We start from the raw sequence: 24,413 nt of genomic DNA, 5'->3' as shown, positions 1-24,413 counted from the left end.
GTAGACTTAAAAGGACCAAGCCTTTTGAGCTAGGGTAGTTATAGTGTTAGTGCAGTTTAAAGAACACTAGAAAGAAAAACATGAAAATTCATTGCTAGTGCAATTTAATATACACGAGAACAAAGTGTCTTTAAACAGCTAAGATATGTCAATGGACCGATCTCTTAGATATAAGTACTAAGGTAAGTACTAAGTAACTAGGTACTAAGTAATAAGGTTCTCAATTCGTCGGAATCTTTTTTTTATAAGTTTAGGTTAACATAATACTTATTAGCTTTACTTGTACGCTAGATTGTAAAATTATTTTTTTCTATTAAGATTGTCTAGTAAAATCTGCTGTCAGCACTTTATAATTATATTTTAAAAAAAATGTCGTTTGAGCAGTTTCAGAACCCAGAAGTATTCCTAGAGTTACAGATCTACCAGATGATGCCCGCAACTTCAGCCGCGTGGACTACATAAATTAACCCCTATTTTGCCCCCTTAGGGGTTGAATTTTCAAAAACCTTTTCCTACCGGATGTCTACGTCATAACAATTAACAGCCTATCTGCGTGCCAAACAGCCCGATCCAGTGGTTTGAATTGCGCGTTGATAGAGCAGTCAGTCAGTCAGTCAGCTTCTCTTTTTAACCCCCGGCCCAAAAAGAGGGGTGTTATAAATTTGACGTATGTATCTGTGTATATGTCTGTCTGTCACTTTGTCCGCGTGGACAGCACAAATTTCAAACCCCTATTTTACCCCCCTAGGGATTGAATTGTCAAAATCCTTTCTTAGCGGATACCCACGTCATAATTAACCCTCGACCCAAAATCGTATCTGTCTGTGGCACCGTAGCTCCTAAACTAATGAACCGATTTTAATTTAGTTTTTTTTGTTTGAAAGGTGGCTTGATTGAGAGTGTTCTTAGCTGTAATCCAAGAAAATCGGTTCAGCCGTTTGAAAGTTATCAGCTCTTTTCTAGTTACTGTAACCTTCACTTGTCGGGGGTGTTATAAATTTTTAATTTACACTTGTTATATATTTAGATTTTGCTCGCCCCCAACGTTAAACTACTTGTACAACTTCAACAGAAATGTTACTACGTAACCCCTCGTTTATTAAAAAAACTTTTTTAACTGAAACGTTGTGTTTCCAGTTTTCACACTCGTGTTTCTAGGTTAATTAATACGCTACACTTGCGCGCTGCACAAAGGAAACAGTTCATTTCCCATAGCTATGTGTATTATTGTTACTTCGGTCACATAAAAATCAAAATCAAATCTAATATTATAAAGGCGAAAGTTTTGGGTATATAAATAAATAAATAATAATAAATAAATTTTTTTTTTCTTCCGTTACTTTAGTTTTCTGTTGTTTCTGTTATTTTATTTCTCTTTTGTTTCTGTTATTTATTGATTTTGTTGTTGCTGTTATTTTATTTTTTGTTCTTTCTGTGTTTCTGTTATTTTTTCTGTTGTTTTTGTTATTGCTGTTATTTTTGAACATTTTTTTAATAATAGGGTAAAATGTGCAAAATAAATAAATGAGAGTAAATAAATAAATAACAATAAATAAATAATCTTTTTATTTCAAGCTACTATGGCTCAATTTGTCAAGATACAGACACTTAAAAACCTAATGTTAGTACCTAAAACTATAATCGTGGCAACAGACAGAAATAATTACAAAGGTGGCCTCACCAACACTTTAACAATGTGTTTAAGCATTGGTGAGTCCATCTTGCTCGCAACCGTATATGTATGTCTGTATGTTTGTTACTCTTTCACGCAAAAACTACTGAACGGATTTGGCTGAAATTCAGAATGGAGATGAAATATACCCTGGATTAACGCATAGTCTACTTTCATCCCGGAAAATCAAAGAGTTCCCACAGGATTCCTAAAGACCCAACCGTTTGACCGATCTGTATCAAATTTGGTACCGAGGTAGCTTGCGTCCCTGTAATTAACATATTAGTATGGAACCCTAAGAATCTTACGGTGGTGATCAATACTATGAAGTTTCTTCAATAGAGACAGTCTATTATATCGGGCGTCATTCTAAATAACCGGCACAGAGGGCTCTCTCCGTCACTCGTTTCATACAATCGTAGTTCCAATTTCATTTGAATATTAAGCAACCAAAGTCCATGAAATTTTGCAGACATATTCTAGAAACTAATATCTATGTCTGTGGTTTTCCAGATTCCTGTTAAAATATTCGGTTTCAAAGTTACGCGGTCTTAAAAAATTTCATACAAATCTTTGAGCCCCTGTAATTTTAAAACTACATATTTTTAGAAAAATCTAAAACACCACAGACACAGATATTAGTTTCTAGAATATGTCTGCAAAATTTCATGGACTTTGGTAGCTTAATATTCAAATGAAATTAGAACTACGATTGTATGAAACGAGTGGAAACGAGTGACGGAGAGAGCCCTGTTAACGTACGCTCCGAGACACGGAGGAAACGTAAAGGCAACAGGTAAGTAGGTAAGTAGGTATGAGTTAATACTCCTACATAATAACACGTCATAATCTGTTTGTTTGCTCTGGTTTTCGCAGGTGGCTTATAATACCGTAAAATGGAGCGTTGAGCGCAAAAATAAAAACAAAACCGACTGCGCACAGTATACCTATAACTTTTTTTTAATGCAGGTAGAAGTTAGCCCTTGACTGCAATCTCATCTGGTGGTCAGTGATGATGCAGTCTAAGATGGAAGCGGGCTAACCTGGAACGGGTATGGCAGTTTTCTAAACTCATACTCCTTTTGTTTCTACATGGCATCATACCGGAACGCCAAATCGTTTTTCGGCTCGGCTTTGCCAGTAGGGTGGTTACTAGCCACAGCCGAAGCCTCCCACCAGACTAAGTCGTAGGTACGATGTACCTACCTAAGAACAAACCGCGTTACTGAACGTTTCATTATATGTTGTATTATGTGTAAGAGTTTTTTAAATAGAAACATATTATACCCAACAAGCTAGAGTAAGAATAAAAAATCCGGCTCCTTTTTCATGTAATGTATAATGGGACCAACAATACAAACATGTCATCCTAATAAACTTTTTGAAAATCGTCAACAAATTCACAAAAGTACACCAAACTCCTTTTTTCCACGAACATGCTAACTTTGGAATCAACTGCCTTCGGCGGTGTTCGTCACTTACTCAACGCAATCGTAGTTCCAATTTCATTTGAATATTAAGCAACCAAAGTCCATGAAATTTTGCAGACATATTCTAGAAACTAATATCTGTGCCTGTGGTGTTTTAGATTTTTCTAAAAATATGTAGTTTTAAAATTACAGGGGCTCAAAGATTTGTATGTGAATTTTTAAGACCGCGTAACTTTGAAACCGAATATTTTAACAGAAATCTGGGAAACCACAGGCATAGATATTAGTTTCTAGAATATGTCTGCAAAATTTCATGGACTTTGGTTGCTTAATGTTCAAATGAAATTGGAACTACGTTTGTATGGAGCGAGTGACGGGGACCCCTCTTATACACATGTTACGTTATACGTTATTCAAGGGCTGGCGGACCAACAAATTCCTGAAAGGCCAGCAACGTACTGGCGGTTCGTGGTGCTACGAATGTTCATGGGCGGCTTAATCACTTAACATCAAGTGACTAACCCGCTCGTTTGCTCGTTTTAAAAAAGCTCTGAAACCAACTCTATGCAAAATTAAAACTCAATATCTCATAAGTACTTACTACAGTACCAAAACAAGCAAAGTTAATTGATAATTATGCGCATGGAGAATTAATTAAATTAACCTTTTACCTCATTAGCAATTTTAATTTTCCGTTCTTATCACACTGTATGTTGTTATTAAATTGGCAACCAAGATTGTTACCTTCTTTGCTCATATTTTTAACCCCCGACCCAAAAAGAGAAGTGTTATAAGTTTGACGTGTGCATCTGTCTGTGGCATCGTAGCTCCTAAACTAATGAACCGATTTCAATTTAGTTTTTTTTGTTTGAAAGGTGGCTTGATCGACAGTGTTCTTAGGCTATAATCCAAAAAAATCGGTGCAGCCGTATGAAAGTTATCAGCTCTTTTCTAGTTACTGTAACCTTCACTTGTCGGGGGTGTTATAAATTTTTAATTTACACTTGTAATCACAATCTCTTTTACATCGTATCCCTCATTGCTGAGGTTCAAAATAAAACCAACAATCAATGAGGTTCAAAATAGGTTGGAGTGGTCTCCAACGCTTTCCAATAGTAACGCAGTTTGATTGTCATCTGAATATATCCAGGATGTAAATCTTTAAGGCTACACATTTTTACGGAACTCTAAAAATCACACATATATTTATGAGTGTTTATGGTTTGTCAGATTTCCGTGAAATTGTGTTTACAAAAATTCATTGAGTTTAATTGGTTACTATTCTAATGGGAATCAAACTATATTCATATGGAGAGCGCTGGAAAGTTTTTCCTACTTACCTAAGTGCTTTTCGATCCGGGTGGTAGAGTCCTACCACCACGAGTTCGGAAAGCAAATGCTACTGAGAAGAGCCGGGAAGAAACTATATTATACTACCATATGGGCTGCTGAATGCAAAGATGATCGTTTCCATGCAACCTTGTCACTAAGAAATAGAAATATTTTAAATATTTTCCCTCCTATTCTAAAAAAACGATTAAAAACAAATTAATCACCTACACAGATTAATTAGTTTACTAGTTCCGAGAACGATGATTGAACTAATCTTCTAACTTTGTTGTGCGATATGTAGATTACACTAAAATGTGTTTACCTGAGATAGTAGGTACTGGTTATGCCCACAACTTCGTCCGTGTGGATGTAATTTTCAAAAATCCCGTGGGAACTCTTTAATTTTCCAGGATCAAAAGTAGCTTATGTCACTCGCTAGGTTTTCAACTATATCCATATAAAAAATTAGGTCAATCAGTTGCTTCGTTGTGAAGGACACACTAACAAACAAATACACTTTCGTATTTACAATGACCGCTGGGGCAGACGTGTTCTGGAGTGGAGACCGCGTATCAGCAAGCGCAGTGTGGGACGACCTCCGACCCGCTGGACTGACGACCTTAAGAGGATAGCGGGAAGTGGGCGGATGAGGAAGGCGGAGGATTGTGTGTGGTGGCGCGATCTCGGGCAGGCCTATGTCCAGCTGTGGACGCAAACAGGCTCATTGATTGATTGATTTACAATATTGGTTCTATATGGGATAATATGAGCAGGACCCGTGCTCAGGTTGGCTGGCAGGTTCAGATGATGACGATAACAAATTTTTCAAAGTAGCTCTACATAAGTTTAAGTATAAAACAATTAAAATCCAATTAAGGCTAATTGGCCAGCTAATTAGTTTTGAAGATACGGGTAAACATTTAACAAACATATACACAGTTAACATTAAAACACACCTCCTATAATGAATATTACTTATCTATACAACATATAAAAAGACTTGTCTAAATCTACGCTTGTAAACCAGTGTAAATTAAAAATTTATAACACCCCCGACAAGTGAAGGTTACAGTAACTAGAAAAGAGCTGATAACTTTCAAACGGCTGAACCGATTTTCTTGGATTATAGCTAAGAACACTCTCGATCAAGCCACCTTTCAAACAGAAAAAAAAAAATTAAAATCGGTTCATTAGTTTAGGAGCTACGATGCCACAGACAGATACACAGATACACCGATACATAGATACACACGTTAAACTTAGAACACCCTTCTTTTTGGGTCGGGTCAAAAAGGTAGAGTTCGTAAGTAAGTTTGGATGTAAGGGATAATCTTCGGAACTAATGACACGATTCGGAACATTCTTTCACTGGTAGACAGCTACGTTACCCCCGAGCGCCATATGCTATAAATTACTGGGACGAAGTCGTGGGGAAAAGCTAGAAAAGAAAACTGACTGACTGACTTATCAATGTACTGTAAGCTCAAACTAGCTTAACTACTCATTGCCGGCTCACTACGGAGCACGGGTCTCCTCTCAGAATGAGAAAGCGTTTGGCCATAGTATACCACTCTGGCCAAGTGCGGATAGGCAGACTTCACACACCTTTGAGAACACTATGGAAAACTCTGAGGCAGGTTTCCTAACGATGTATTTTTTTCACATTTAAAGCGAGTGATATTATTTTCTTAAAACACTCATTTAAACTCCGAAAAGTTAGAAGTGCATGTCCGGATTGAACCCCCGACCTACCGTATAGGTGGACGTTGTAACCACTAAGCTATCACCGCTTTAAGGTCTAGAATTTTGAGATTTCGCATCTTGGATCTCTTTATAATGCGTGTCTGTACTAAGAAAAGATTTTCAGAAAGTTTGGGGTTTTAAAATCCACGCGGACGAAGTCCCGGATAAATGCTAGTTGACTTACAAAAGTAATAAACGCAGATAACTTTCAGCAAGTACGTACATTTTATCGCGCAATCAACTCAAAATGACTCCACTTACCTGATAAAACGCCAGGATCGCTTAAAATCCGCCCAAAACCCGCCCATAAACGTCAAAAACACACCACTACAGCTACAACAAAACAAATACTCGACAATACGAAAGAAAATCGAAAACAAATAAGAAAAATCCACGAAAACCACTGCGAAACAAACAATACTTTCCGTCAACACAAAACAATTTAATTTTCAATTTTTTTCATTCGTTTTTCTGTCGCGCGCGTGTGGAAATTCGGTTAGGGAAAACACGTCCGTCGTCGATGATTTCGGAAAACGTACTGAAAACGCAAGTTTAGTGAAACGCCCTGCCCCTTCATGCCTGTAAAATGGTCTGGCTCTACTACTGCATATCGGCAAATTATTGTGATATCGTGAATTGTGTGGCCGGCGCCATGAATATCGTCATTATGAAAATCCCGCGGGAAATCATTGTTTTTCCGGGATATGCTTAATTTTACTGTAGTTTTCCTTAGTTTGCCTAAAAGAGAAACAAATCACAGAAATCTTCTCTGAAAAACGCGTAAGCGACGTGATTTGCCCGGCGCTTTAGACCTTCTGGAGTAAGTTAATTGGTACATATCACGATCAATTTCATGATTTGTTGATATTTCGACTTAGTGGCATGTAACACACATTTATATGTGCAGTATAAATGTGTGTTACATCACCCGTGGTATGTACCCGTTATTAATTATAATAGGTATGTCGTTAAATCACGAAATAAGTTTAAAATCATTACTTCTGGAGTACGTATCCATGATTTTATCATCATCGACAAAGTCGTATGGCCGCGTATGATGCGCCTCTTACACTTTACAGCGCTAAGTTACCTACTTGTAGTGTCACTCGCTCCATACAAACGTAGTTCGTCTCTCATTGGAATGCTAACTAATCACATTCAATGGAATTTTGTAGAAACGTTCCGGGAACTAATATCTATGCCTGTGGTTTTCCAGATTTCTGTTAAAAATATTCGGTTTCAAAGTTACGCGGTCTTCAAAATTCACATACAAATATTTGAGCCGCTGTAATTTTAAAACTACATATTTTTAGAAAAATCTAAAACACCACAAGTTTATTATTATATATTATAGCATTAGTTTCTAGAATATGTCTGCAAAATTTCATGGACTTTGGTTGCTTAATATTCAAATGAAATTGGGGCTACGATTGTATGGAGTAAGTGATGGAGAGAGCCCTGTTAAAATTCGCCAAACTCCAAACATTCGCCAAATCCCGAAATAGTTTGCCCAAGTTTGGGCAGTTGATTTGACGAATGCCGAACTATCGTACAATTAGCCCAAACTCAAATCATTTGCCGATTCCCGATAGTAGAGTCACACCATAACATCTTACTGGAAAAATTTTCACCGTTGACGAAACCATTTTCAACCTTATATCCTACATGTTTAGGGTTATGATTGTATGTGTTTTTTTTTAGTAACAGATACGATAGTTTGAAGATTAATCATTAGATAGTTTGTTTGATCTGGAAATCTGTTTATAGGCCGATCTTGTTAGTTGTTAAGATTATGATGAAATATGTGAGCCTCTCACAGCTAGTAGAGTTCTCTGTAGTTAATTAAAGCTATCGTTTGCGTAAAAAACCAGCCTGGCTGTTCAACGCTTGAATGTAACCAGTATTTAATAAGTACACACTTTTATTTTAGACTTGACTGGTACGAAATATGTACATTTTGTGGTCTTACATAGACTGATAATAATATGATAAAAGATGGAGACAAATCCATTCATGAGTTCTCTACTTAATCCATAATCATTGGTTATCAATAAACAGATGTGATAGCCTAGTGGTTAGAACGTCCGGCTCCTAATCGGAAGTCGGGGGTTCGATCCCGGGCACGCACCTCTAACTTTTCAGTTATGTGCGTTTTAAGCAATTAAATATCACTTGCTTTAACGATGAAGGAAAACATCGTGAGGAAACCTGCATGCCTGAGATTTCTCCATGTTCTCAAAGGTGTGTGAAGTCTGCCAATTGAGAACGTTCTCAGTAGTGGGCCGGCAATGGTTTGATCGTGATGAAACAGATGTGATCTCCCGGAAGAAAAATTTGACGACCTCCTTGGCACAGTGGTGAGCGCTGTGGTCTTGTGGTAGGTCCTGGGTTCCATTCCCGGCAGGCGTCATTTGGGAACTTATATTTTCTAAATTTGTGCCTGGTCTGGTCTGGTGGGAGCTTCGGTCGTGGCTACCACCCTACCGGCAAAGCATTGCCACCAAGCGATTTAGCGTTCCGGTACGACACCGTGTAGAAACCGATCATGGGTACATAGGTTTAAGTTAGCCCACTTTCATGTAAGGCTGAGATCTATAGAGTGCACTTTGACTTTGCTCAGACTGTCACTGTTAAAACGAGAGAGCGTTATACCGCTGGCATAAATCTGTCTCGTTTTAACTGAAACCTACGTCTAAGAAAAGTCAAAGTGCGCTCTAAAGATACCTAAGACTGTATCATCCGAGTAAGATCGCAGTCAAGGGCTAACTTGTATCAAAATAAATAAATAATACCCTTCACTGTTTCTTTGGAAGACATCTAGCTTCTGGATTGGAACGGACTTGGTATTAACGTAAAGGTGAGTGATGAAGGGAGGTGAGGTGAAGGTGAGGGTGAAATCGATGAAGATGATGATCGATGATGATGTCGTTATCGCAGAGACTATGGAAGACTTAAATACAATGATCAATGACCTTAGCAGAGTTTCTCAACAGGTGGGCCTAAAAATGACCAGCAGTATGTCCAGCAGTGGACGTCTATTGTCTGATGATGATGATAACTAGATAGTAATAATTAAGTAAAATAATTAATAATAGAATATTGGTGCTCACATTGTTATTTCGTCGAATTCTTAGGTTATTATTTATATCGAGTATCATGTTGTGCGACTATATAGGATTACAATAAGGTCAAAATGTAGTAATTTAAGAATTAGGTTAAAATCTATTGTAATCTGTTTTGGTTGTCAATAAATAAATAAATAAATAAATGACTGGCTTACATCTTAAACGGATATCTCTAAAGCGTAAATATGTTATATTATTTTTACTATTTGGCCAAACCCTTCCCTTTCTGAGAGGAGACCCGGTCTCGGTAGTGAGCCGGTGAGGGGTTAGTGATGATGATGTAGTTTCCAGGGTGAATCTCTCTCCCCCACGGGGATAGAACTAAATATGTATATCTATTAATGCAAAACGCTTTCTCTTTCAGCTTAGCCCATATCCCAGCCTACGCCTGCGCCGCCGGTGATAGATAATGCCGCCTTTGTACATCGCCACTGTTGCACGACGTCCCGTACAAATTCTTATGTGACTTAATACAGCCCAACAGCCTGGGAAGGCCTTGATACTAGATACAGTACAAAACGCTTTCTCTTTCAACTTAGACCACATCCCAGCCCATGCCTGCATCGCCGGTGGTAGATAATGCCGCCTTTGTACATCGCCACTGTTCCACGATATCCCATACAAATTCCCGTTTGACATAATGCAGCCTAATAGCCTGGGAAGGCCTTTGATACTAGACTAGACACATTATAAAACGCTTTCTCTTTCAACTTAGATCACATCCCAGCCCACGCCTGCACCGCCGGTGATAGATAATGCCACCTTTGTACATCGCCACTGTTGCACGATGTCCCATACAAATTCCTATTTGCCATTGTACAGCCCAATAGCCTGGGAAGGCCTTTGATACTACGCTTCTAGGATTAAGCCTACCATACGGCACGGGCCTATCAATTTAAAGACTATCAGAGATATACCATCTATTCTAGAGTAATTAAACTACTGGAGGGTGTTAATTCGGTTGTCTACACAATTACATTGCATATATATCGTCTATATAATATCGCACCCCTAGGCCTAAATAGTACCTATTGATCTACAATAGGTACTGTTTCAATTCAAACCCCTTGCTTTGAACCCTTTTGATAATAGGTATCTACCTACGAAAAACAATATCTAAGGCCACGTGTTATTCGTAGGTTAAAACCATAGATATGTATAAAACAGATATAACACAATATATACATACCGACTACATAGGTACATATACATTCTCTTTTCTTCCCCTTTATTAGACAAGTTCCATTTCTGTAAAAATATGAAATTCGAAACTTCTCTATTTTAACATTATTACTCACTAGCTGACGCCCGTGACTTCGTCCGCGTGGATTTAAGTTTTTCTAAATCCCGGGAGAACTCTTTGGTTTTCCTGGATAAAAGTAGCCTATGTGCTAATCCAGGATATTATCTATCTCCATTCCGAATTTCAGCCAAATCCGTTCAGTGGTTTTTGCGTGAAGGAGTAACAAACATACACACACACACACACATACCTACATACAAACTTTCGCCTTTATAAATTAGTGTTAAATTAGTGTGATGTGAAGTGTGATGTGATGTGAAGTATGAAGTGTGATTTGAAGTGTGATATAAACATTAAGGTTCCCATTAACATTCAGAATATTTCAAAAGAAATAGATTAGGTATACACATGGCTTACTTTTTAACCCGGAAAATCAATGAGTCCCCACGGGATTTAAAAAAACCTATATCCACGGAAACGAAGTCGCGGGATCAGCTAGTTTAATAATAAACTATTGTGGTCTCTTCAAAAAGACAATGTTGAAAGGTAGGTTACATTATTACGTCGTAAATTAGAACCCTTTGTTTCTCTGATTTAATAGAAAAGGTATATTTTTGGTTCAAAAGCTCTCAGACCAAAATCCCGTCAGAAAGACAAACACAAAGCTATTTAATATCATTTTGTGAAGTAGGTTTCTAATACAATGAAAATATCAAACGTAAATATTAAGTAACATCAAAGAATACACTGAAATGATATAATATTTTGTAAAATTATTCGCTTTATTTGAAAAGACGTATTCTTTATAGAATTGCCTATGTCAGAGTAATTTCAGAAAAAAAAAAACCAAGTGCGAGTGGAGTTAGGGGTATCATGTGAAAGGGTACTTTACCTGTACATTCTAAAACAGATTTTTATTTATTTTTATGTATAATAGTTTTTGATTTATCGTGCAAAATGTTGGAAAAAATACCCGAGTACGGAACCCTCAGTGCGCGAGTCTGACTCGCACTTGGCCGGTTTTTTTAAGTTCTCCACATACTTCGACAGACAATTAGAACGTTAGCAAAGGAAACTATTAGGTACGTAGAAATGAGAAATTCTTTGTCTCCTATCTTTCCACAAGGAACAAAGCCGAAGCACTTAAATGGACTTGCCACTTCCGGTAACACAATTCATTTACTTCAAAACGAAGTGAAAGTCTGAAGGACTACTTAGAGACCTGGGTAATTTTTGTATTTTTTAGGGTTCCGTACCTCAAAGGAAAAACGGAACCCTTACAGGATCAGATCTGTCTGTCTGTCTGTCCGTCTGTCCGTCGTCGGTCCGTCGGTCCGTCCGCCCTTCCGTCCGTCCGTTTGTCCGCCCGTCCGTCCGTGCGTCCGTCCGTCCGTCCGTCCGTCCGTCCGTCCGTCTGTCTGTCTGTCTGTCAATTTTCAAAGTAAGATAACTACACCAAAATGTTGGAACTGTCTGAGTCTGACTCGCACTTGACCGGGTTTTTTTTTAGTTAAGGGCTTCCATTATAAACTAAGTAGATAATATATAGTAGATAATAATAAAGAAAATAACACAAATCGAACGAAAAAATCTAAAAAGTAAAACTAAAAAAAATAGCATCATGCAGGACAAAATTCACAAACATTTCCAAGTATCAACTATGTCAATCAATAGTGTATCAAGTTTCAACTATACCTCAAGTAAATTATCACATATCAAGTTTGTATGTGTGTGTGTGTGTGTGTGTGTGTGTGTGTGTGTGTGTGTGTGTGTGTGTGTGTATGTTTGTTACTCCTTCACGCAAAAACTACTGGACGGATTTGGCTGAAATTTGGAATGGAGATAGATAATATCCTGGATTAGCACATAGGCTACTTTTTATCCCGGAAAATCAAAGAGTTCCCACGGGATTTCAAAAAACCTAAATCCACGCGGGCGAAGTCGCGGGCATCGGCTAGTCTTATATAAAAAAGTCGTATTTCAAAGGTAAAGTTGGATCAGCAAAACGTGCTTCACAGAAAAAAAAACCATCAAACATTATACCCCTAACTTTTTTTTTCTCTCGTCTGGCTTTACACTGATTAGCCAATGTCAAGTTTGTAGTTATTTACATGTTAGGGAAACTATATGTATATTATAAGTATGGACTTCATCTGTGCCGGCGCCCGCCGACATACACGCGGCGCCCCTTTAGAGCGCTTCCCAGTCAGTTCCACCACCAATAAACACCAGCAGAACACAAAAACCGGTCACTTCTAACAAAAAAACACTCCAAAAAGTCACAACACGCGCGCCAGCAAACGCCACCACAGACGAATTCCCCCCTTAACTTTAATTCACGGATTAAAGCTAAGGGTAGAATTTTGGTCTCAAATTAACAAACCCTGACTTTTGCAACCCAGTTTTATCTTATTGACCTCTAATAATTAATATTATAAATACGAAATTGGCTCTGTTTGTCTGTTAATTCTTCGCAGCCCATCTGCGTAACCGGTATTTACGTTTGGTACAGAGATAGCTTGCAATCCCGCGAAAGGACATAGGCTACTTTTTATCTCGGACAAAGAGTTCCCACGGGATTTTTAAAAATCTAAATCCACCTGGAAGGAATCGCAGGCGTTAAGTATTAATTTATAATGCTTCTAAAAACTGAATTAGGTTCTTCGAAATGCAAAATCCTGCTCATAATATTTGTACCCAAAATTCAAGATACACTGAAATATATTTTTTACTGAGAATATCTATTGCCAAGGAGGTACGTAATATTTTCGATTGAAAACAGCTAAAGCCCACAAGAAAAAAATTCCATTTAATAATATAGTCGGGGCATTTTATGACACCCATAACTTAAGAGGGGTCTCTCCGTCACTCGCTCCATACAACCGTAGTTCGTCTCTCATTTGAATACTAACCAATCATACTCAATGGAATTTTGTAGAAACGTTCCGGGAACTAATATCTATGCCTGTGGTTTTCCAGATTTCCAGGTTTATTCGGTTTCAAAGTAACGCGGTCTTAAAAATTCACATACAAATCTTTGAGCCTCTGTAATTTTAAAACTACATATTTTTAGAAAAATCTAAAACACCACAGGCACAGATATTAGTTTCTAGAATATGTCTGCAAATTTCATGGACTTTGGTTGCTTAATATTCAAATGAAATTTGAACTACGATTGTATGGAGTAAGTGACGGAGAGAGCCCTGTTAACCCAATGTTACAATTGTAACAAGTAAATAATACCCCCCAGTATCTACATTATTTTATACGCATAAGTACTTTGTCGCCTCGAAATTTTGGCAACGAATTTTGAAATATCAGTCACGTATTTTGAAAACTGAATATAATAATACTGGTGCTACATGCCGCCGGCTGCTACGCCGTAGCGCGAATGCTACGGTTTGCTAGGGCTGCCAAAAATCAGCTGAAAAATACGTTTGACGTAAAAACCCGGTCAACCGCGAGTCGGACTCGTACAGAGGGTTTCCGTACCACCGTATAAGAAATAACACTTTTTAGGGATTCGTACCCGAAGTGTGCCTTTCTGCTGTCTGTTTGTCTGTCAGCGGGATGTATCTCGTGAACTGTAACAGGCATAGAGAGGAAATTTTCACAGATTGTGTATTTCTATTACCGCAAAAACAAATCCATACTTCCATACTAATATTATAAATGCGAAAGTGTGTCTGTCTGTCTGTCTGCTACGTTTTCACGGTCCAACCGCGGAACCGATTTTAATGAAATTTGGTACAGACTTGGGATACATCCCAGGGAAGGACATAGGCTACTTTTTTATCCCCGAAAATCAAAGAGTTCCTACGGGACTAAAAAAATCTATATCAACTGCACGCAATGTAAGCCTTGCTTAACATGTTATAATTTCCGCTGAACTCGAACCGATCCATCTATACAAATAAATAACCTAATTTATTTACATCCCTGTCTGATATTCTTTATCCTCTTTGAATATTTGCCAAATCTACAAGCACGTATTTGTTCTACAAGAATGTATTATTTGATAATAATGTTTAAGAAAATAATGTAGACGGATATCCATGCGAAAATGTGTCTGTCTGTCTGTTTTTCACAGCCCATTCTTTTAACCGATACATAAATAGAACAACCGGCCAAGTGCGAGTCAGACTCGCGCACCGAGGGTTTCATACTCGGGTATTTTTTCCGACTTTTTGCACGATAAATCAAAAACTATTATGCTTAAAAATAAAAAATAAATCTGTTTTAGAATGTACAAGTAAAGCCCTTTCATAATATTATAATACCCCACTTGGTATCTTACTTTGAAAATTAAAACACATTTTAATTTTTTTTTATGATGTAACCACGAATTCACGGTTTTCGGATTTATTCCTTTATAAATGTGCTATAAGGTCTACCTACCTGCCATATTTCATGATTCTAGGTCAACGGGAAGTTACCCTATAGGTTTTCTTGACGGATGGATGGACAGACAGACAGGCAAAGTGATCCTATAACGGTTCCGTTTTTCCTTTTGAGGTACGGAACCCTAAAAACCGACCGAATTGAGAACCACCTCCTGTTTGGAAGTCGGTAAAAAAGACATCTAAATGCCTTCTGCAATCTTTACTGGTATAGGGCGGTAACCATGATCAACCTATTGCCGGCCCACTACTGAGCACGGGTCTCTTCTAAGAGTGAGAAGGGTTTAGGTCATAGTCTGCCACGCTGGCCCAATGCGGATTGTCAGATTTCACACACCTTTGAGAACACGGAGAACTCTCAGGCATGCAGGGTTTCCCACGATGTTTTCCTTTACCGTTAAAGCAAGTGATATTTAATTGCTTAAAACGCACATAGCTGAAAAGTTAGTGGTGCGTGCCCGGAATCGAACTTTCGACTTCCGATTAGGAACCGGACGTTCTAACCACTAGGCTATTAGTTATTACAGCTTAGTGCGGTAACCATGCTGAAATCAAAAAAAAAAAATTGAAACGAAAAATAAAACCGACTTCAAAAACCACAAACACTAAAAAGTAAAAAATAATTTTGGTTTCTACATGTGCAATGTATGTACGAAGTCAAGCGAGCAAAGTAAAAGAAACTAGAAATCTAAATGTGAAGCTCACCCGACTTCATACATACATTAACACAGTACAGTTTGTGGTTTTTGAAGTCGGTTTTATTTTTCTTTTGAAAATTTTTTATTTCACAATTTTTAGTGGCTAGTAAAATACTGTATGCCCAGTTAAAACCCTACTGTTTACTAAGCTATTATATATATATAGATACTGATCGCGAGCAATTTACTCTCATCCATTGAGGAGTTCTGTTCTCCATTTCCGAAGATATTGATCAGATCTTCACCTTTATATGGGACCACCTGTAAAGTATACCCTTTCAAACAAAAAAAAAATTCCAAATCGGTCCAGGCGTCTTTAAGTAATCGGGGAACATACATGAAAAAAAAAAAATAAAAAAAAAAGATTCCGAAGAATTGAGAACCTCCTCCTTTTTTGAAGTCGGTTAATAAATAGAAGTTAGACATGAGATCAAAACTTGAAATACTAAGTTATCAGGGCAAAGTTAAGCTTTAAACCATCTCCCAAAGTTTGGCGAAACCTGGAACGATCCAATTTAAGTTGAGAATGGGGCATTGTGAGGCAAATATCGCTGCCTTGAGGCATAATTGCCTGCTGCATCTCGTATTAAAGGGTTCTGAAATACCTGGATTTCATTTAAATTCTCATAAAAGTTTCGCCCGCACCTGATGCTAACTGAGTTTTCAATTCACAATCATTTTCATGAAATACTAGTTTCAGCGAGGTTTTTTGAAAATCCATCCAGTCAGCCGTCACACTATGTGTGTGTGTGTGTGTATGTTTGTTACTCCTTCACGCAAAAACTACTGGATGGATTGGGCTGAAATTTAGAATGAGATAGATTATACCCCGGATTAGCACATAGGCTACTTTTTATCCCGGAAAATCAAAGAGTTCCCACGGGATTTTCAAATCCTAAATCCACGCGGACGAAGTCGCGGGCATCAGCCAGTAACTCCGTGCAGTAGCTCTCTCCATCCCCGCCGATGAGTTTGAGTTTTCTTATGAAACTCATAGACGTCATATTTTAATTAATTTACCAGAACGTTCGTGTTATTGTAACGAAGCTTAATTAACCACGTAATTATTATGCTTCCAATAAGAAACGATGCCTTGAAGGTGTCTACGTATTTTGCGCGGTGAAAACAGAATTATTAATTTAATTGAAACGTAGATGAAAAGAAAATACTAGCTAGGTATCTAAAATTACGTTATTTGAGATCAGACTGAATTTGAGAAATATTTGTCTGGTAGAACTAATTTTAAAACAGAAAGTAATAATACAGATTAAATATAAAAAATTATAAAACAAAAATATCATCCAAATCACTGTAACGAGGCAGGGTGGGGCTTTAATTAAAAAGATATAAAAAAAATTACCGAAGGTATATTGAATGGTGAATATCAATTCAATTTTTAAAACCAAATTTTGGTATACCCCTTGAGTTCCCTAATTAAATAGGTATTTTAAAATCAATAAGAGATTCAGTAGACAGTTTTTGAAAAAAAAAACTAACTGCATCAACCGATCGCCGCTTTACCAAATCAAAGAGTTCCTACGGGATTTAAAAAATCGAAATCCACGCGGGCGAAGCCGCGGGCATCCCCTACTAATATTGTAAACGGGAAAGTTTGTATGTATGTACTTATGGATGTTTGCTACTCTTTCACGCAAAAACTACTAAACGGATTTGGCTGAAATTGGGAGTGGAGATAGATTAACTTATCCCTGGATTAACACATAGTGTACTCTCATCCCGGAAAATTAATGAGTTCCCATGGGATTTTTAAGAACCATCATCAGTAATACAATAATAGGTATGTCTATGATCACGGCTCTTATACTGACACGCATTTGACTAGTTTTTAACTGGAAAACTTACTCATAGGGCTCTAAGCTACTTAGAGCGGTTACGCACTAACCCGATCCGAGTCTGTGAAAACACGGATATAAAAGTTCGATGCACACTCGGATATTTCTTACACACTAATCCGATTCTTACATTTCACCGCGATTAATAGCCTCATCGGGTGACAGAAGGGCTGGCTCACTTTTTGCGTATCGGATCAGCCTGGCTGTCCAGCGCGGAAATGCAGCCAGTATTCTTGCCACCATTCCACGCGTGCATGATTTGTATAGTAATTAGATAAGGCTAGCTTTAAATTTTATTGTAATACTAGCTGACGCCCGCGACTTCGTTCGCGTGGATTTAGGTTTTTCGAAATCCCGTGGGAACTCTTTGGTTTTCCGGGATAAAAAGTAGCCTATGTGCTAATCCAGGATATTATCTATTTCCATTCCGAATTTCAGCCAAATCCGTCCAGTAGTTTTTGCGTGAAGGAGTAACAAACATACACACACACACACACACACACACATACAAACTTTCGCCTTTATAATATTAGTGTGATTTTCAAAAACTAATCCGATCTCTGATCTCTGATCCAAATTCAAGCTATTCAGTGGACATGTTTGACAAAACTACGTCGTAATTATGTCCGATTTGAATCCGAGGCACATCTGTGATAGTCTCGCGGATGAAGGAGAACGAACTCGGATGACGGAAGTCGGATCTAGTACGTAAGCTACCACATACGGAACATATTTTCACGAACTCGGATCGGATGAATGCGTAACCGCCCTTACTTTCGTCTTCTATTGTTGTTGCATGTGTATGTGCAAAAGTTTTAATGAAACTCGGTGTCGATGGCAGATTACGTGGCCAGAGCTGCGATCAAGCGGGCGATTTCCTAAAGCCAACACCTTACGATATTATATGGATGCTCTCAGATGGAGAGACCTATGCTTGGAGTTTCTCTACGTGATCAAATCCATACTAATATTATAAATGCGAAAGTGTGTCTGTCTGTCTGTCTGTCTGCTACGTTTTCACGGCCCAACCACTAAACCGATTTTCATGAAATTTGGTACAGACATGGGATACATCCCGGGGAAGGACATAGGCTACTTTTTATCCCGGAAAATCAAAGAGTTCCTATGGGATTTTATAAAAACCGAAATCCACGCGGGCGTAGCCGCGGGCATCCTCTAGTCAGAAATAAGGAGATACGGAGGAGAACCAGAGTAAGCGACATAGCACGCGAAGCTGAAGTTACAATGGGCAAGGCACATAGTTCGAAAATCCGATAGACATTGGGGTGATTGAATGGTTAAGCACTGTGGTCTTATTAGTGGCAGGTCCCGGGTTCAATTCCCGGCCCGGGATTCGGAACTTTATACTGGTCTGGTCTGGTGGTTGGCTTCGGCCGTGGCTAGCTACCACCCTACCGGCAAAACCGTGCCGCCAAGCATTTTAGCGTTCCGGTACAATGACGTATAAGTAGAAACCAAAAGGGTATGGGTTTAATAAAAACTGCTACACCCCGTCCAGGTTAAGCCTCTTCCATCTTAGACTGCATGATCACTTACCACCAGGTGAGATTGCAGTTAAGGGCTAACTTATATCTGAATAAAAAAAAATGGCGACCTCGCACCACGCAAAACGCAGCGTTGGCAGATAGTTTGATTAATCTAAATTACGTTTTCCTAACTATCTCACTCGCCTTCATTACTTCTCCAAAAGTTCCTAGTTCCATGTCATTCGAGAAACTACTTCAAAGTTGGAAACTACAATAATCCCTGAAATGAGCTAGCTTAGCAGTTTGCCTTTCAATCAATGTAAGTTTACTATACACTTTAAATACAACTTCTATACAAATATAATATAAGGACCCGGCTCTACTCACTATAATATACCTACCTAAGCATCCGTCTTTACTCACGTGTTTAGTCGACGAAGTCTGACAAATTAAATTTTTAGTGTTTGTGGTTATTGAAGTCGGTTTTACTTGTAAACTTTGCACGCCATTGTATGGCAGATTGTGAATGTACTTATCTACTTAATAATTTATGTAACATCTTTCTTATACTTGCAATCATGCAATAAATGAATAAATCGGACTATCTAGGCTAATCGACGCTTCCGTTCCGTTGGATTCCAATGTAAATAGAGCCTTATGCATTTTTTTTTAATATTAGCCATGTCGATCATGATTAACATTCCCCTTTCCTCTCCAATTAAGCGTAAAGCTAGTGCCAGGAGTAGGTACGACAATAGTGCAACGGGTGGGATTTGAACCGCCGACCTTTCGAATTTCAGTCCACTCCTTTAACCCTTGAGCTATTGAGGTTTATTGCGCGGAGCTGGACGAATATGCTTTTAATTAATCTTGTCATCTGTATTTTAATATGTTTCGGCGATACCTAATAATGCAATTTTTATCCGACTTCTAAACTATGTATGTATGAAGTCAGGCGAGCATAATAAAAGAAACTAGAAATCTAAGCGTGAAGCTCGCCCGACTTCACTATACATACATGTGTGTAGAAACAAAAAATATTTTTTTACTTTGTAGTGATTTTGGAAGTCGGTTTTTTTAATATGTTTTTTTGTCATTAATGCAACGTTTTGCATATAATAAATATTGCATTCAATCAAACGCAGCGTAGCGTTTTAATGCGACCACCTCAAAGGATATTGCACGGGGTGGAATAATATATGTGCTTCTGTTGAAAACATAGATATTAAACTATATTGAAACCCATTCGAGCGTGGCAGCCATATTGAAACCTACTTTACCCGTATAGAATATCAACGTATATCAACCAGTATCTATTTCACAATCCACGCTATATTCCTATTCGTAAAACTTAAATTAAACTTACATACTACCCACAGTAGATACAAACTTGTTGTGAGTCGTATAATATAGGATCCCGCTATACAACGACCTTCAGCGAGCTGGTTATTGGATGAAACATATTTTATATTCAATTTAACATGTCAATAAATATATTGCCTGAAAAATTTCAGTCCAGGATATGACTAATTAATAATAATTAAAAAAATAATTTAAACATCAATCGAAGTTATGAAGCTCAAAGAATATGCAAACGTTAGGTTGCCTATTTTTTTCCGACGGGAAAAAAATCAACGCCATATATTTAAGTCTTAAGTATATTTCAAACCAACATTTTCTCCTTATAGCTAATAATATTTTATAAAAATATTCTATTTCACGAAGACCGTTTGGCTGTTTGTGTGAGTGCACACGTACACACTGTCATAGTGTGGGTGGCGCTCACTATCAACCCCGACGTGGTTTATTACGCACACAAATGCGTTGTAGCGTATCGGTACACGCACTACTAAATCCAAGGCTATACGACGCGGTTTATTACGCACACAAATGCGTTGTAGCGTATCGGTACACGCACTACTAAATCCAAGGCTATACGACGCGGTTTATTACGCACACAAATGCGTTAACGTTATACACTCACTACTACAAGCAAAGCTGAGCGGTCATCATGAAATAGAACACCTATACCAATGTATCTTCGGATCGGATGTATTCGCCTAGTATTAAAAAAAAAAGATGCAAATACTGTATACCTATTTAGTTAAGAAAAAAACATCAGATACAACACCAGTTGGCTATGAAAAATTAAACAACTATATTGTAGCCTTATGTTTATTTGAAACCAACATATCCTCTTTATAGCTAAGTATAACCTATACGGATGTTCTATTTCATGAAGACCGTTTGGGTATGTTTGTGTGAGTGCACATGTACATACACACTGTCAGTGTGTGTGGCACTTAGTTTCGACTATGACATGGTTTACATTACGCACACAAATGCGTTAACGTTATACACTCACTACTACAAGCAAAGCTGAGCGGTCATCATGAAATAGAACACCTATACCAATGTATCTTCAGATCGGATGTACTCCCCTATGTCCGCCTGATGGAACGCGATGGTAGCTAGCGGGTCTGCGTTCCTGCACTCGGTAGTGGATCGCGCCACTACGCCGAAGCCTATGGGTATGTCTGACATCGTGTTTATTACTACGCCTTGGTGTTTCGGCGTGTTTTCTGTTATCCTGCCTAGACCTGAAATGGATGAAATTACAAATTAATCCATACTCTGTACTATTGAAAATATTACAAATAAAACTTAAAGCTAGCCTTATCTAAACAAGAGTGAATAGGCACCTTCTAGATCTAGGTAAACGCGTCCCATCTAAGACCACATCATCACTTTCCATCAGGTGTGATTGTGGTCAAGCGCTTACCTATAGTGAATAAAAAAAAATTAAAAATAAAAATAAAAAATCTTATTACTGGATAAAACTGGGCAATGGTGGCTATTTCCACACTGAACAGCCATGTTGATCCTTTGCACAAAAAAAGAACCAGCCCTTCTCTCACCCGGTGAGGCTACTAATCGCAGTGATATGTCTTGTAAAAATTTTTAGTACTTAGGTTGCACTTTAACTTTGCTTAGACTTAAGTTTCAGTTAAAACGAGACAGATTTATGGCAACAGCATAACACTGTCTCGTTTTAACAGTGTCTTAAGTCTGAGTAAAGTCAAAGTGCGCTCTATAGATCTTAGCCTTAGTCTCCATACTAATGTTAATATCAAAGTCAAAGTCAAAGTCAAAATCACGATGCGGGTAAGACTGCACGCGTCACAGGGTTTATCATGATGATGACTACAGAAATGAAATAATAGAATCTTCAACCTCAGCAGGTCTACCTGAAAGTCACTCAACCGCCTCAGAGCAAGGGTTGGGAGGTGTAGGGCAAATCTAGCAAAGTCGGGCTTCATCTCTGATCACAACACGAAGCGCATCTGTGGTCATCAGCTACAGACATGACTGGGTGCCCTGCATGCCCAAGAACCTGCACGAGGCTACCAACTAAGCTATCACGGTTGAGGCTTTTTAGGCTGCCTGTATTTGAGGTGACCGTCAACTTGAGAAGAAGAAGACTCAACCCAGCTGTTTGTGGGCTCTTCTCAGACTTGGGCACGTTTGGAACCCTTGTAGCTTTAGTCTTAAGTTTACGTTGTACGGGAGCTGTGTGTCGTGCTCGACCGTAACATTAGGGAAATTTCCCAACCGAGCGATGTTGTGCTCGGTAGCGCCAGCTGGGCCGACGGTTATGCATTGAAACTCCTATATATAGTGCAATTTGGTAAACGCTCTGTCCATGCGATTGAAAGTTGCGTGTTTCTCCTTGTATTCCAATTAAGCTACCCGTGCTGCTATCTAGGCGTAGGTCGTGAATTATCAGGCTGGGGTTCGTGTTTCGAGCGTTGTTGATTGATTGAGTTTAGAAGCGACATCTTCTTGCGAATGTGGCAACCGCTACAACGTAGTTAATTATCATAATAAACTATCTTACAAATCTAACGGTGTACAATAGTGCCTACTTTGAATAAATGAGTTTGTTGTGGGCTCTTCTCAGCCATGGGCGCGTTTAGAACCCTCGTAGCTTTAGTTTTAAGTTACGTAATTAATTATCACCACTATATCGTACAAATTTAACAATTTTGACCATCAAAAGAAGTACAATTGTACCTCTTTTGAACAAATGTACATTGAATAAATGATTTTGACTTTGACTTTGACTTTGAAATGAGTTTGAGTTTAAAGATCCTTACCACTCTTAATAACATGGTGTCCATACAAAAACTGCTGCTCAGCGGATGGCTTTAACCATATCTTGTATGGCGCGTATGGTGCTATGTACGTTAACGCTGTTATGTGTAACCTGGAATACATACAATGCCACTTTTAAGCTATACATATAAAAAGATTTGTCTTGACTGACTTACTGAGTGATCTATCAGTTCAGAGACTTGAGTCAACATTGCTTAACAAGGCTACTTGTCTCTCAAGTGATTTAAAGCCAACAATAAATATGCTGATTTAGAAATATGTATTCATAAGTGTGCTCTGAAACTCCACAATCTTGTCCCCTTTCACCATTCTACCACAAAACCTCAAGAAAATGTGAATGTTGGCATCCTTGTGTGGTCGATATCCAATTTACTAACATAAAACATTTTTTTTTTATAGACTAGCACTTGGCTGCAATCAGACCTGCTAATAAGTGATGATGCAGCTTAAGATGGAACACGCTTGCCTAGAAGTTGCTTATTCACTCTAGACTTGAAGGTACCCATATTAAAAGTGGAGAAGTTCATGTCTGAGGAATTTCAACTATATCTAGATGGAAACCTTGACAATGCCTTGCAGTACAATGGTAGAAAGATGAAGGTTATTGCTCAAATTTTCTGATACAAACTATTAAGATGTTGAACACCCTTCCAGTTTCTGTGTTTCCTGCCACATATAACTTAAGTACCTTCTAGGAAAGCACACACCAACTTAGACCGCATCATTGCTTCCCTTAATGCCTGGTTTTCGTCAAGCGCAAGCCTATTGTGCAATAAAAAAAATACTATACCTGAATTTGTTAGTCTTAGTGAACTTTCCGAAGCATGTTCCCGCAGATACTAAATGGTCAGGTTTGACTGTCTGCGCTAGTTGTAGCAACCTTTCTGATATATAGTAAACTCTGTCCTTTTTCTCTCTGAAGCAGTATGTGCCATCTGGTCTGTCTATTAGCAGTTTAACATTGACTCCGATACTGAAATAGTGATAGAGAAACATGTACGGTACCACATATAATTAGTACCTATTCAAAAGTTGATACATAGTTGAAATCGTGTTCCACAAGTTTTCACATAAAGTTTGGCTGTAAGTTAATAGGATAAAAAATTAATATTGCTTACTATTTTGTTAACTTTTCAAATAGTTTCCTTGTTCTATCTTCTGATAATACCTTCATTTTTTAAATTTATTCTTAACATTTAAAATTAACTAAAACACGTGCGAATTTCACCCAATTCAAAATATTTCAAAATGACA

At 38.1% G+C, this 24,413-nt stretch overlaps 1 protein-coding gene and 1 long non-coding RNA gene across 2 annotated transcripts in view; one reads left to right on the top strand and one right to left on the bottom strand.

The window, feature by feature from the left end:
- The window catches only part of LOC123878168, a 27,983-nt gene extending 5,519 nt beyond the window's left edge, over positions 1-22,464 (top strand). Inside the window, exons 2-3 of the long non-coding RNA XR_006798773.1 lie at positions 11,397-11,401; positions 22,347-22,464. This is a non-coding gene — a long non-coding RNA (uncharacterized LOC123878168). The remainder of the gene's footprint in view (positions 1-11,396; positions 11,402-22,346) is intronic.
- Positions 21,196-24,413, bottom strand: LOC123878165 (60S ribosome subunit biogenesis protein NIP7 homolog). The gene is made up of 4 exons (XM_045925270.1): positions 24,278-24,413; positions 23,950-24,132; positions 23,141-23,250; positions 21,196-21,583 (listed from the first exon to the last, which is right to left on the bottom strand). The coding sequence occupies exons 1-4, from the start codon at positions 24,331-24,333 to the stop codon at positions 21,390-21,392; spliced, it is 543 nt and encodes a 180-aa protein (XP_045781226.1). The 5' UTR covers positions 24,334-24,413; the 3' UTR covers positions 21,196-21,389.

This window comes from Maniola jurtina, chromosome 25 (genome assembly GCF_905333055.1).
Source record: "Maniola jurtina chromosome 25, ilManJurt1.1, whole genome shotgun sequence".
NCBI classification, from domain to species: Eukaryota; Metazoa; Arthropoda; class Insecta; order Lepidoptera; family Nymphalidae; genus Maniola; species Maniola jurtina.
This window is presented reverse-complemented; position numbering and strand designations above follow the sequence as displayed.

Coding starts and splice junctions, on each gene's coding strand:
- LOC123878165 (XM_045925270.1), bottom strand. CDS start 24,333: ATGAAGGTATTATCAGAAGATAGAACAAGGAAACTATTTGAAAAGTTA. Junction 23,251..23,949: donor ACTAAGACTAACAAATTCAG/GTATAGTATTTT, acceptor TATGTATTCCAG/GTTACACATAACAGCGTTAA. Junction 21,584..23,140: donor ACACCATGTTATTAAGAGTG/GTAAGGATCTTT, acceptor CATCCATTTCAG/GTCTAGGCAGGATAACAGAA.